The sequence below is a fragment of the Pezoporus occidentalis genome, unplaced genomic scaffold, assembly GCF_034315485.1.
Source record: "Pezoporus occidentalis ecotype Australia unplaced genomic scaffold, CSIRO_AGI_Poc_V1 ctg11, whole genome shotgun sequence".
In the NCBI taxonomy this organism is placed as follows: Eukaryota; Metazoa; Chordata; class Aves; order Psittaciformes; family Psittacidae; genus Pezoporus; species Pezoporus occidentalis.
In genome coordinates, this window is record NW_026912886.1 from 6918193 (window position 1) to 6932845 (window position 14653).

A 14653-nucleotide genomic window follows, 5' to 3' on the forward strand; every position below is an offset into this window, starting at 1 on the left:
CAAATGCCATAAAAAACAGCAATCCAAAGGGTGGATGGCAAGTATTCCAGTTTGGATTCTCACAGAGTGGAAATATTAAGTAGACGCAACCTAAAGTCCAAACTCTGGCCTCAGGCATTAACATTCCTTGGTCTTGCAAGGCCGTGGATCAAACTCAGTGCTCAGATTCAGATTGTATATAAATATCATTCACTTACTTGTTAATGGAAGTGAAATGAAACACTGAATCAAAACATCTCCAGAATCCTGCATGGTTGAAGTCTCATTTCCAACAAAGCACAGCAACGTTACAAGAAGTTTCACTTGAGCAAGACTGAGCTTTTAAAAAGAGAAACAAATAAAACACTTATTAAGAAAAATAAACCAGCTACAAATTTACAGAGACATCCATAAGTTTAAAAAAAAAAACACAAAACTAAAAAACCTCAACACCAAAGCAAAAACCAAACCAATAAAAGATCCAAAACTAAGCGGAAGAACTTTATTACTTCTGCAGTGCTCCATGCGTGGCTCTAGCACTGTGCCTGACAAAGGGGGGCTTGCTGATTTTATGATGCATACCAAATGAGAGCGTATAGCCCAGGGCACTCATAAGTATATGCCTTGCCATGAAAATTCTGCATCTTAATATTGCCAAGATTTTGCTCTGGGGTTTCATGCAAAATTAGTTTTTAAGGGCAGTTTAGTAACTTATTGAGATCATCAAGAAGTATTACTTTGTTTTGAGGTGTGAGAATAGCCATAGGCAAGAGTAATTCATTTTTGAACAACTTACTTAGCAGCCATATGCCTGGTTTTGAACCTAAACTTTAATCAGATTTTAACATTAATTTGCACCAACATCAGTTACAGCCTTTCTGCTTTCACATTTAATTTTACCATTTTAATTCACTGATAAGCAGGTTCTCCTTTCTTATGGTTTATTGCTCTGCTGTTGCTTTTTAAAATTGCATGCCTTATGTAAGGAGGTTAACTTTACTTCCGAAAATGAGACATAAAATTCCATTTAAATAATTTCTCAATGCATTTTCTGAATGTCTTATAAGCAATGAGCTTTAAGTCCCTAGTCAAGCTGCTTAAGGAGAAAAGTGATGGAAGCTCATCATCACAAAGGCTCAGGGATTTCATTAGGTAATGCTACTAACATGGAAATTAAATGAGTCAGTTAAATCACCATCTGGGCACCATTTATATCCCCATCATTTGAGGGCCAAAGAGAGAAAACCCGATTATTTCCACATCCTGATGTGCTGTCTCGGCTAAAAGCTCTTACAAGGGGAAAAAATGTAACATTCCAACAAGGTTCTCCACCTATCATCAGCTGGGAAAAGAAGGACAGTATGGTCCTGACAAGGTTTCGGGTCCAAAACTGATTAGGTATGTCCACCTAATCTAGGGACTCTCCAAAGTCTGTACTTGTACCTGTATATGGCATGGTTAGCCAAGGGCAGGAAAAACCACCAAGTTTCTGTTAACTGAAAATCTGGCCCTGAATATTACAATTCTGTTACATTATGTTTGATTACAATGACATTTTGGTCAAGTCACTTTATTTTATGCACTTATCTTCATAAACGTTAAATTTTTTTTTAATTAACATTAAATTCTTCCCAAGCAGCTGTAACTCATCAAATTAGCAGAATATCTGACCTTTTGTAGCATATACATACAAACAACATGAATTGTGAAATGCGATAGAAAATCCTGGAAAAATCCCCTTAGGATGCAATATCCAGTATGAATCAAAGGAAGGAATCTGATCTGGAAGCCAGAAGGTAGAAATAGAGCAGATAAAGCAGTATGTTTGTAGTTGCAGGATCACAGTTTTAATTTGGACAAGCTCTGGTCAATAAAAATTGCTACAAGCAGTGCATGATCTTCAGTTCCACACTGGAGACCTACGTATCTTATGGAAACAAGACAGCTATTGCATAAGTGTTAATAAGTTTAGATAAAACTAAGAACAAATTCCATATTTGACATCAAACTGTAACTGTTTCAATTTATTTTTTTTTTCCCTTCTCCTCTCATAGATAGAAATGGGAATAGAAGCAATAAACTTGAGAGGAAAAAGTCGTATTATTTCTTCACCTGGCTTAAAACAAGAAAGTATTTGGCTCTGTAGTTTGCAATTGCAGCTTGCAATGTCCAGTTTGTACACACGGAAATATTTTTCACTGGGCAGGTAGTATAGCCCTGGAGTAAGTAATCCAAAGAGGCTGTGGGATCTTTGTCCACAGAAGTTTTCAAGATCCAGCTAGCCAAAGTCATCACTGATTTAACCCTGTGTTGGCTATAGCTCTGCTATGACTGGGAGGCTGTTACAGACCTTCAGAAGTCAGTTCTAACCAACGTTTCTATGATTCTAAATCATACTAGGCACCTTCCACCCATGTCTAGCATAGTTTCATAAAGTTAACAGAAACCTGACTATATAGCTAAAGACTGGAAACACTCAGATTTCAGACACTACTCAGACTGAAACCCAGCTCACCTATAACTAATCACCTGTCACTGATCTTCAGGTGTTTGGTTATTTCTGTTTAATGATACAATTTTGTGATATTAGCTAAAAATAAAAATAAGACTCTAAGATTATATATTACAGGTCACCTGCTAAAGCAATACTGGCATTTTCATTTATATTTCCTGTTAAGAGTAAAATCACTTTTTGCAAGGGAAGAGGGAGATGAGAGAGTGAGGAAGCACAGCACTTGATAGGTTGGCATGTAAGGATATAGAAGGCTCACACTCAGGTCTAGTCTCTCTACCTGATAGACTCTTTGTGCTCATGCACTGTGAAACTATACAGTCAGTCTTTCTCTAATTCAATATCTAATTAACTGATGAAAGACACTTAAACACACTTAAAGATACTTACACTTAAATAGCCCAGAAGTATATTAAAGGGAGATACAAGCATCCATGCCAAGGGACACTTGTTTGGTCATTTCCTCCAGCTCCAAAAATCACGAGACTCTTAGGCTCTCAGAAAGAATCACCGCTTCAACACTGATGGGAGTAATTTACTACTGTGACATGAACTCCTTGGAAATGTTCTGAAACTGCAAGTGGTCAACAAACCATCTTTTCAGTTTATTGCTCTAATTCTGGCCTGAAAATTCAATTTAAAGAGAGTGATTTGTAGGAATCATGGAACATGAGTAAAATATTTTATCTTCTTATTACTGACAGGTCTTGGAGTAATCATAATTCTTCTCGCTACGATGGTAACCTCAATTACTGGGTTGTCAACTTCTGCAATAGCAACTAATGGGTTTATCCGTGGAGGTAAAAATCTTAGGGTTACTAATGCTTTCAAGCCCCAAAAGGTCTTTATGTATTATTTTCATATGAGGCAAACCAGAAGGATGATAAAACAAATGGTACAACTAAAGGAACCAGAAGGTAACAATCCTAGCCACCTAATCACAATTTACGGCATGTCTGAGTTGTCACTTTTAATAACCCCAGATTTCAGTTCAGTCTGTGAAGTACGTTTCAGATGTTCCTGCCTACTGCTGAGTAAGAGACAGCTTCTGGCTTTTCAAGTTCTTTTCTTACCTTTCAGCAGGTCTTTCTTATTCAGAGCATTTCAGGTTGGACATCTTTGGACAAACTGAGCCTGAGCCATCTCTTCCTCTCATTTTAAAGACTGATGCAGATCAGTGGATAACTTCAATTTAATGCCTTCTTTATAAAACTCCTTACGTTTCAGCCACTCCTTGGAAGATGAGTAAATAATTTTGCTGGGAAAGTACACATCAGGTATTTTATGAAACAAAGTTCTAGTGCATTTCAGACCCTTAAAATTATAACTGGTTTGCTCTAGTCTCTCTGGGAAATGGCAAGTTCTCACTACGTCGTTTAAGGAAAACAGGTATTTGAATATACTTGAATACACTTTCTTTTTCGGATCTTTCAGGTCTTGGAATCATAGTTATTGGTCTGAGTGTAGTAGTAACAACATTAACAGGTATCTCCATGTCTGCCATTTGCACTAATGGAGTAGTAAGAGGAGGTAAGTAATATGATCTCATGAAAAACAAAAAAATCTGCAGATTTGGATTAGGAAAAGAAAAAAGAAATTAAGATAACTGTTATAAGCAAAGCAATAATAAATAAATATCTTTGGAATGATCTCTTTCAATACGTTAACAGTAAATTAAAATGTATATAATCTTAAACATTTCCTGATAATAAAGTATCAGTGAGATAAGATGAAATAATTAAATGACAAAGTAATATGCACCATTTATGGTGTTATGCAAAAAAGATTTACTGTATCACTATGCAGGAGCTTTAACAATGTGCCACAGAATATGATCTTTCATGCTAACATTGGCATAGATCCAAGTAAGTTAGAATCCGTCTGAAAGTAAGGTTCTTACTGCTGTGTTACTATATTATGTATCATGAAAAATTATTTGAAGGTCTGGTTTTGCATGCTAATAAAAGATTTTTGCAATAGAAAGGCATACAGAAAGGTCTGGAGGCAGACCCAGTACAAAGCAAATTCCTTTTTTTAATCAGTGTTCTCTATTACTATAGGGCAAATAATGGTTATGTTTGTTAGGCTAAAAGCAGAGATTCCCGAGGTATTATTCATGTGTGAAAAATGAGTAGAACCTGAACATTCAGATGTGCTGAAATAACAATCATTTCTGTCTGCAGGTGGAGCATACTATTTGATCTCCAGAAGTCTAGGCCCAGAGTTTGGTGGATCTATAGGACTTATCTTTGCATTTGCGAATGCAGTGGCAGTTGCTATGTATGTAGTTGGATTTGCTGAAACAGTTGTAGAACTTCTTAAGGTAAGTGTAAATCTTTCATGCATATGACTAAATTGGCAGGGTTGTTTTGTGGAGGGTTTTTTTATTGCTTGAGATTTTGGGGGTTTTGGAGGGGTTGGGGTTGTTTTTTTTTTGAGGGGGCCTTTATTTCTAGGTTTTTGTTTGGGTTTTGCTTGTTTGTTTGGTTTATATAATAGATTTAAGTGGTGGTACTTTTTTGCTGAGACTTGAGGAACATCTTTAGCAAAGAAGAAGCTAGTCTGTCTAAACATGCCATAGGGTGCTTCTCCATTATTTCCACCTTATGAATATATTTCACACATTTCTCAACAAGAACCTCAAAATCAGAAAAGGAACAAACACCTAATTAGGCAGCCAAATAACCTCAGCTGCAAAGAGCCAGCCAGAACACAAAATCCAAACACTTGGTTTCACAGATCTCAGAAACTTTGCCAGCTCACTGCTTTCTATTTCACCTTATTACCTGATCCCACCAGTAGGGCAGAGAAAGACTGGTTCTAATAACATTTATTACTGCTTTCAGGAGAGTGATACACTGATGGTAGATGAGTCCAATGACATCCGAATTATAGGTACCATAACTGTTGTCTGTCTTCTCGGCATCTCTGTTGCTGGCATGGAATGGGAAGCAAAGGTAAACCTTTAAAAGTACATAAAAGCAAGCAGTATATTAGACTACTGTAAAGAATTTGTATGTGAGGAATGGTAGACAACAGGTGGAATTTTCAAAAGCACTGTTTCAGTTTATGCTTAATCTTTCTAGAAGCAATAGGAGTTTAATTATTGCTTTCAGTGAAAGCACAGTTACTCCACGCTCTTCCCTGTACATACATTTAGAAGGGAAGAGAAAGCCTGTGCTCTGCTGACAGCTTGATTATATTGATTTTTATAATTCATGACATCATTTAGTGTCTTGGGTAAGTGCCCCTTTTGCCCGTATTTTTGATGCAGAGCGACAGAATAAACAGTAGTAAAAACAATATATGGTTTTAGCACTGTACTCACTCAATTGTACTCACTCTACTCGGCAGAAGAGCACTATTTGGTATCCATTCCTTAACCACTAACAATTTATGTTATTTCTTCACCTGTAAAAAGAAAAGTTCAAAATGAAAATACTTTAGAGGGTGAAATAACAGCTATCAAAATCAGGTACAGAACAGCACCCTTATTTTTACATTCTGCTGTGATGAAGACTAGAACTACTTGTAAAAGAGATCAGAAAAATAATTAGATATTATAATCCTTGAAGTGACAACCCACTGCAACCAAACAAATTTTATAACAATATAAAAATGTCTTACACTTGATAGCAATGCATTAGCTATTTTATTTTGCCTTTTCTTCTAAGGAAACTAACATAAAATTAAATTATAACTATTTATTTCATATAGTTATATAGCCCCCTAGTAAAATCTGCTGTTTTCATTAGCTGATTCAGCTATCTTGATGCCTGGTGTTTAAAAAAACTACAGAAATTAGTAATCTGTCATGGGGAACACATGCGGATAACTTTCTATAAAGCCATCTCCATAGTCAATGCAAATTAAAATAATAAGGGCCATGTTTTTGTTTCTATTAATAGGCTCAAGTTATTCTTCTAATTGTTCTCCTTATTGCCATTGCAAACTTCTTTATTGGCACAATCATTCCTACCAACAATGAAAAGAAGGCAAGAGGCTTTTTCAATTACCAAGGCAAGTAACCTCACTGCCTATCATAAAATAGTAAGTCTGCATTCCTTTTGGCTTCATACCAAGTTAAGGATTCCACTGAAAAAGGTCACAAGATCAGCACCTTCCACCCGAGTTTAAGTAAGCTTGCAAACCAAGGGACTTTATTTCATCTTTTATTTTGAGTCTGTCTCTCTGCTGCTGAAGCTGACAGCACAGTTACCTGCAGCTTGAGTCATTTATATATCAGCAGAGCACAGACAAACCTTTCCACAGAGCTAAGTGCAAGTGATGCAGTGACACTCCTGTCACTTCAGTACAGATCCGTAGCTCTGAGATGCAGACAAGCACATCCTACTGGGGACCAGACTAAGGAAATCAAATTCACTTGGCTTATTATAAGAGACAGTTTCAAACCCAGTCGTCCAGACATGAAAGACTAGCTTATTCACCTCCTTCGTTGAGGAACTTTAGAATCAAATCATGGTGATATGTTTCATTTTCACCTATATTTGCAGCATCGATATTTGCAGAAAACTTTGGACCAGGTTTCAGAAGCGGAGAAGGGTTTTTCTCGGTGTTTGCCATCTTTTTCCCAGCTGCCACTGGCATTCTTGCAGGAGCAAATATCTCAGGAGATCTGAAAGTATGTATTTCATTATCTTCATAATACTAGCTGTAGGCTGAATAAAGAACAAGAAAACAAATTATGAATCAACACTGTATTCAGTTTTAAATCATGTCTTATTCTGGGAAGCAAAACTCTCCCTTTAAATGTGCCTGGTTTATTATTTAAAAAAATCAGTTCACATTTTCTCTCCTAATGCCTTACGGCTATTTACAGAAATTACTGCATTTAGATTTGGGTTTCTGTATCATTTAAAAACATGTTTCAATAACCTGTAATAATATATTATTAATGGTCCATTAGCAGCACACTAAATAAGAGAAATTACATGTGTATCTCTTGGCACTCTTGCAAAATATCCTATAGCATCATCCAAAAAAGCATACCTGTAAAGCCCACATTTGTACTCACAAGAATCAGCAGAGACTGGCTTTTTCTATTCAGGGTCATAGCAAGGGCAGAACAAACAGAGCATGTAATGAAAGCAAGTATGTCCGAATCCCATGTCACTACCGCTGCTCAAAGGAAACGCTGCTGGTTTGCAGATGTGACAAAAGAAAGGAGTCAAAGAGGAAGGGAAAAGAGGTCCAAAGGTGCCCAGTTCTCTTGCTGTGGCCATTCTGCCAGGTGCCCACTCTCCTCCTGCTTTAAAGCAGTGGTAAGATGATATTTCCAATATCTAAACATACTGCTAAATTAGAGACAGCAATTTAGTTTTACCTTTGAGTGCCCTCTAGTTTTCATGACTTTCCACAGTGTATTTAATGCAAAGAGTGTTTAAAGCTAAACGCAAAGCTGAAGTAATTCAAAGTTCAGTAAGACATTGGGTAAAATACCTCCAATAAATGTGAGGCAATACTTCGTACTATTACAGAAATTCAGAAAGGCACCAGGGTATCCGTAACTCAAGTCTTGCAATCTAATACTAAAAAAAAAACAAAAGCCAAACATGCAAAAACACACACAAACTAAAATAAAGTCACCAAAAAGTTGTAGCTTACACCTAGATAATCCCAGCATGTCAAATGAAGTTATCTGGTTTATTATACAGACACATTGTCTTGTAGAACTTGGGGATTCAACCAAAGGTCTCTTACTTCCGTAGTGGCACAGTAATCAAGTTCACTAGATCCTACCAACCCTGACAGCCAGTTCCGTTTCTCTTCCTCACACTGAGGTGCATGTCTTATCTCCTTTGTTTTCAGAGGACTGCTTTTGAAACAGAGCAGAGAGAAAGAGCAGCTATGAGATTCAATTTTTTATTAAAAAACCCCAAAACATTGTACTTCTGCCCAGTGAGACTGAATCAGCCTCACACAATTGCCACCCTTTTATCAAACAAAAATAATTCTTTTTCTATGTACAGTGCTCTCTACACATAGCAAGCTCCCAAACCAGCAGCACTTCCTTCATAAGCTATTTGAAAGAGGCTGAGCAGACCAAGGGAAGCAGTTCTCCTGTTGGCTGTCTGCATTTGTTTCAGTCTGGCAGTAAGTGAATTTCTATTACCAAGTCCTCCAGGCTGCAGATTCCCCACTGAGCATGTTTAGATGCAGGAGACAGATCTAATTAAATTAACCAGCCTCTCCAGAAATCTAAAAGACAAGCTAAGAAGTATTTAGAAAGTGTAACATTTACCAATCAAACTTTCTCTAGAATTCGTTGTGAACAGCTATGTACATGCTTCTGTAGCCACTACACATTCAGGCAGTGGCCTGGTCCAAAGCCTGCTTACAGACACAGCTAGTCTTCCTAGTGACTTCAGTGGGTTTTGGAGCAGGCCTTAAAGTGCTAACAGCATATTAAATTAGTGTTTAGTTATTGATAAAATTTAAAAGTTGTTAAGCTGCAAGAAGTTAAGATTTAATGTTGCAGTGTTTAAGACTGCAGCATGAGACTCCACATTAGACTCCACATGCACATCAGAACTGTGTAAATTAATGTTACCATGATCTGAGAGTAAAAGGTCTCATGCAGCTGAAGTAAGTGACTTTGCAACTATTTTTCAGCTCAATAAATCCCTATTAATTTAGAAATCATATAAAGGTATCTTCAACTCATAGCGCGGCAGGACTCCCTCGCATGCAAATGCAATCAGACTGCAGCATACAGACTCACAATGTTTTCTGGATCACTACTTTGTTTTCAGGATCCTCAAAGTGCGATACCCAAAGGAACAATGCTGGCCATTGTTATTACAACAGTTGCTTACATTGGCGTTGCAATATGTGTGGGTAAGTACAGAATCTCTGCTTCATGTCTTAATTTATACACTTAAAGTTTGAAAGCCTGGTAAGCAAACGAATGAATAACCTCTCTGCTTTTTCATCTTGTGGATTTATTATTTAGAGAGATAGTCGTTTTGATTTTACTGTATGTAAAAACACTAGGGGGCAAGCAGCAGAAACAGAAGTTCCTGTTTGGCAGCTGGACTTTCATATAACTTGTACTGTTACTTTTGCATTCAGTGCAAAAGATTCAGTGACAAAGGCCACTAATATATAGTATCCATGAACATAGTAAAGATTAAAGGAACCTCTGATCAATCTGCTGATCTTTTGCTTCGCATTCACACTGAAAATTCACATGGCTTCTACTTTGCTCTCACTTGTCTGAATGAGCACTCAGGAGTAACAGGGCAACACATAGTTCGTACGTTATATGTCAGACAGAAATCAACTGCCTGTCTTAAAGAAGAGGCACTATATTATTAAGTACTTTACAATGTTAGAATGTGATGTAACAGAACGGATACAAAAGTAAAATGGAGACCTGTACTGAAGCCATGAACTGTGTTGGAGGAACATGCAATTAAATTCTCATTACAGGGGTACAATAAATCTCTGTTCAAGAAAAAGGTTTTTTTCCTATTTTAGTAGTTCAGTAAGAAACAGTGTTGTAAATGACACTCTTCCTTATGAGCAAATACCTCAATGCTGCATGAAAGGCCTGTGGGGAGCTCCCTTTTCTGGGAGATGAATCTCAAGTCTTCCTGACTTTTGTGGTTCTTGTACTTGAGTCAAGCTGCAGCTCAGGTTATTGCATTATTTGGATCTAAATTTTGCCTGCAATTAAAGTACTCATTCTTCATTTTCTGTTACAAATGTGTGTTAATGCATTGTCCTGTTCTCACAGGCAATAGCTGTATTTCAACTTCAGAACTGTCCATTTTTTCAGTGCAATAGTTTGATGTTTTTTGTTTCTGTTTGCATATTGGTTTGCTAAACAGGTAATGATTACTTTGGGACTCAATAGCAACATTTTTGTCACATTTGAAGATACCATATAAATTTATGTTTTGGCCACTAAAGATGTTAAGATTAATGCTCTAAGTTAACTCCGTATGATTCTTTTGGGGAAAAAGACAAACATTAATAAAACCCAAAAGAATATAGGTAATTCCTCCTGTTTAAAGTTTTTTTAACCATTCTGATATCAGTAGGGCTACGACAACTTGAACAGCTGAGGATCTGGGTCTCTAAAGCAACTGTGTGTCCTTGTTAAACAAAGAAGTGTATGTCTATACCTAAAGCCATCACTGACCTGTTTCCTCTGAATACTGGCACTTGTAAAAGTGGTCACAGACAGTATACTTCTGAGTCAGTTAATTTATTATTGATCTCTGTCTGGTTCTCTAGTCTCAGATATCTGCTAGTTCTCATTAGTCAACTGGCTGTTTTTTTTGAAAGTAACAGAATGTAAATATTTGCTTACAGATAACTTGAGAAATTAAGCCACACTAGAGGAAGTAATCTCTACCCAACACAAAATGTTGGTCTTTGGGATGAGACTATGGCAGCAGTTGTATCAAATGTGTGCAGACTAAAAGTCAAAATGTGTCAAGAACATTCACCTGATGTCACAAGGAAGGAAAATAATAATATATCATTGTTTCCACAGGCTCCTGCGTTGTACGAGATGCAACTGGGAACATCAATGATACAGTTGTACTTGGAATGAGCTGCAATGGATCATCTGCCTGTGGCCTAGGCTATGATTTTTCCAGATGTGCAAGTCAGCCATGTGATTATGGGCTGATGAATAATTTTCAGGTTTTAAGGAGATAATACATATATATTCATGTTTACTTATGATTATAAATACAAACATGCAAAACCATTGTTTTCTGACAACTAAGTGCAACAGGACATCCACTTCTGTCTAAAACAAGTAAAAATCTATAGGAATAATCAAAGGGGAAAGTCCCCTGCATTCCACATTACCTTCATACTGCCCATCACTAGCCTTACCAGCACTGTGGTAAGATCTTTACCTTCTCTTTCAACAAGTACCACCCTGCAGTGCATATTGTAACATCTTCAAACTCAAAATCTAGACTTAACAGAGACCTCAGAGCTCCTGTTAGATGAGCAACTCATCTCACTGCTCTTTACACATGGATGTGATTTACCTCAGGGGTGCTGCGGTCACTGTTAAAGGTTTGTGCCACAGTACAAAAAACAGAGTTCTGACTTCTTCAAAAAAAAAAAAAAGTATCCAAAAATAGTTGAGTGAAAAATCAAGTGAGAAGTAAAGGGGTCTTTCTCCTAGGCCAGAGAGAGACTACCTGCCATTTTTATTCTTCAAAATAAAGCTTAGGCAAAGCATCAAAGTAAAGCAGTTCTTCTGCAGCCTGACAACCCCAGATGTCTGTTCAGCCCCTGTGCTTCAGGGCCTGCAAGAGGAGCTCACCACCCACCTGCACTTGCTTTTCAAGTAGTCATTTGCAGTGTTTAAAGCCACTTGCTTTTTTCCCAGCTGGCTCTGCTAAATGACAGGGCTGGGTAACCACCTTAAAAGCGATATGCTGCCCCTGTCATACACTGCTTTTTCTTCCTCTCTTTATCATTTGTCGTGCCCACTCCCACCTCAGTTCAGCTGCCTAGGCCCGCAGTGATCCTTAAAATAGGTGACCTCCCTATGGCCAAACAGTTTAACTTTGTGCATTTATCTTTGCCAGGCTAAAGCCAGAAAACAAGTATTTCTTCATCTGACAGATCTGCAGGATTAACTGGTTTCTTTCCTGGAGTACTTCCTATGCACCAAAAAGCATCTGGCAATCACAGCTGTCCACTTCATCTTTAAGTTTTCTTGTCTGGTGTTTCTCAACAACTCTTTTGATTCAGTAGTTGCAGAGGCCAGTGCAGCCCCTCTGGGAGGCCTGAGAAAAGCCTCATTACTGTACCAGCGCTACTGCTAAGCCAATACATTCAGGCACTTTCTCTTTTTTAGCCATATTAAATAATCCAGAAAAAAAAACCACCAAACCAAAGCAAGGACCTCCAACCACATTTTTATACTTTGGTGCTATTTCCTGCCATTTCCATTTACACTTCTTGCTACAAGCTGACTGTTTACCCATCAAGTAGAGGCTGTTATTTACAGCAATCAGTTAGTAAAGGAGGTGAGAAAATCTCAGAGAGTACTCATCTGCCCCAGCAGACAGCTGTACACTTGTACAAAAATTTGGCTATGCCTCCATTCCTTTTTACTAAAACAGGAATAATAGTATTTCCTTACTTCACAGCTGATTTGTAGCGTATTGAATTTAGAACTGTGAAAAGCAGAGACATGTAGAAACTGAGTACTTAAATGGGTCTGTGATCAAAAGGTGTATCCAAATGCAAGCCTGACTATTATCTTCCTCTCTTTTTTTTGCTTAAAGGTGATGAGCATGGTGTCTGGTTTTGGTCCTCTCATCACAGCTGGCATCTTTTCTGCTACTCTGTCATCAGCTCTAGCATCTCTTGTCAGTGCACCCAAAGTTTTCCAGGTAAAATTAATTTAATTTTACTCTGTTTTACTTCAAATACATACAATTTAGTTGAAGTCTATGTGCCAAATGTGATATATGTTTAAACAACACTTGCAGACTTGGGAGGAAGAGGCAGGGAAAACAGTATGTAGAATGTTCTTCTACAGAAATAGGCAAGTTTTATCACCCTCATAGGGTGGTGATGTTCCTTTGGTCAGAGCTCAGCTTTGCTACAGGATATATGTGTGCTTGTTATAGATAGTTTCAAGGATACTTTCAGGACCACTTCTATCTTCTTACAGAAAACCATCCTGTAAGCACAGGAGTGCCAGCAATATGCAGGAGCCCTCAGGCCCATAAAATTCAGGTGCTGGCAGATATGCTCAAACAGGCTGTCCAGAAGCTGTGTGGGAAGTAGCAGTGTGGACAGGATGGGAACAGAGGGCATGGGACAGAAAGATAACATGGACAACTTACACCAAACCACTGATTTGTGCTTCAGTTTCCCCCAATTTAGATTCTATTTAGCTATTCAGTTGATCTTTTCTTTAAAGCACTGAATAAATATGGAATGGCTGTGATACTGTTTTCCGACTATGTAATAATATAGCAGGATATCACCCTATTTGAATGTTTACATGCCGTAGCATTAGATGTACTTGAAGCACTAAGATAGTCTTAATTTTTGTTTAGCAAAAGCTTAGCAAACTGTCACTCACTGACAGCAAACAACTTCTGATGCAAGAAAGCACTGCCTAACAGAATTAAGTTCTGGTTTGTCTACCAGGCTCTTTGCAAGGACAACGTCTACACAGGGCTCCACTTCTTTGCCAAAGGATATGGAAAAAACAATGAGCCCATCAGAGGATATGTTCTCACTTTCGTGATCGCTATGGCATTCATTTTGATTGGTCTGTATATTGTTACGCAACCACTATGATCTCATGTTCTCAAATGGTATGAACTGATAATTTAAAGCAATTATTAGCTATGGTTGGAAAAATTTCCAGTCAGGTAAGCTCTGACATAAGCCCAAGTGCACTCAGAGCCTTGGTAGCAATTCCATTATTCTTAAATAGGACAAAAAAAAACCAAAACAGCAGGGAGTCTAGTAACATCTCTAGCAATGCCACCACAGCCTCATTTTCAAAGGCGCAGAATAGGTGCAATTCCTGTTCACTCGCTGGAAGAGGGCAGTGCTTAGGACTGTACCACATAAGGCAAAGTCACCAACTTTGAAAATAGTTTTTCAGTTTGTACTGCACAAAGCTCTACGGTAATTCTGAGCTAATTAGGAAGCCTACTCTGCCAAGCCTTTCACACAGTCAGCCCCAAAGCAAATCCCAGTTTGCCAGCAGTGGTGGTAGAAAATCCCTGCTATCATATTTAGGGGATTTTTAAGATTAGTTTTTCCAAGATTTGAAACGCAAACGGTGTGACACTAAGCAAATGGGAAGTTTAGTATAGAAAATTCAGATTCCCATTTAAAAGGCAAAACAGTAAGTTTTAGTTCTGTGTCTTTTGTAAAATGCAGCTGTCCTCTCAATTAAAAATGAATTAATTCTGAAATTTACACCAACTCTACATCGTTAAGAGCCAGTCTGTAGAACCAGAGTATCAGGTACAACTTTGCATAGTACATCATATTATTAAAATCAGCATCAGCAGACACTACTCAATATGAATGAAAATATATCAAGGTGGCCTTAAATTAGTACCACAGGAAAATACCCAAGCTATTTCTGGAAGACAGATTCTGACAGTTCCCAAAAATCTGACAGAT

General features: G+C 37.7%; 1 protein-coding gene and 1 long non-coding RNA gene across 2 annotated transcripts in view; one reads left to right on the forward strand and one right to left on the reverse strand.

Moving 5' to 3' along the window:
* SLC12A1 (solute carrier family 12 member 1) overlaps positions 1-14653 on the forward strand; it is a 52027-nt gene that overhangs the window by 11943 nt on the left and 25431 nt on the right. The window contains exons 5-13 of the mRNA XM_062628824.1: positions 3926-4021; positions 4675-4814; positions 5338-5448; positions 6400-6511; positions 7006-7133; positions 9265-9349; positions 11016-11167; positions 12781-12888; positions 13658-13781. Coding sequence (XP_062484808.1) covers positions 3926-4021; positions 4675-4814; positions 5338-5448; positions 6400-6511; positions 7006-7133; positions 9265-9349; positions 11016-11167; positions 12781-12888; positions 13658-13781 — 1056 coding nt within the window. The remainder of the gene's footprint in view (positions 1-3925; positions 4022-4674; positions 4815-5337; positions 5449-6399; positions 6512-7005; positions 7134-9264; positions 9350-11015; positions 11168-12780; positions 12889-13657; positions 13782-14653) is intronic.
* Positions 5826-14653, reverse strand: part of LOC134168788 (uncharacterized) — a 29563-nt gene continuing 20735 nt past the window's right edge. The window contains exons 3-4 of the long non-coding RNA XR_009966671.1: positions 6940-7170; positions 5826-5902 (exon numbers count right to left, since the gene is read on the reverse strand). This is a non-coding gene — a long non-coding RNA (uncharacterized LOC134168788). The remainder of the gene's footprint in view (positions 5903-6939; positions 7171-14653) is intronic.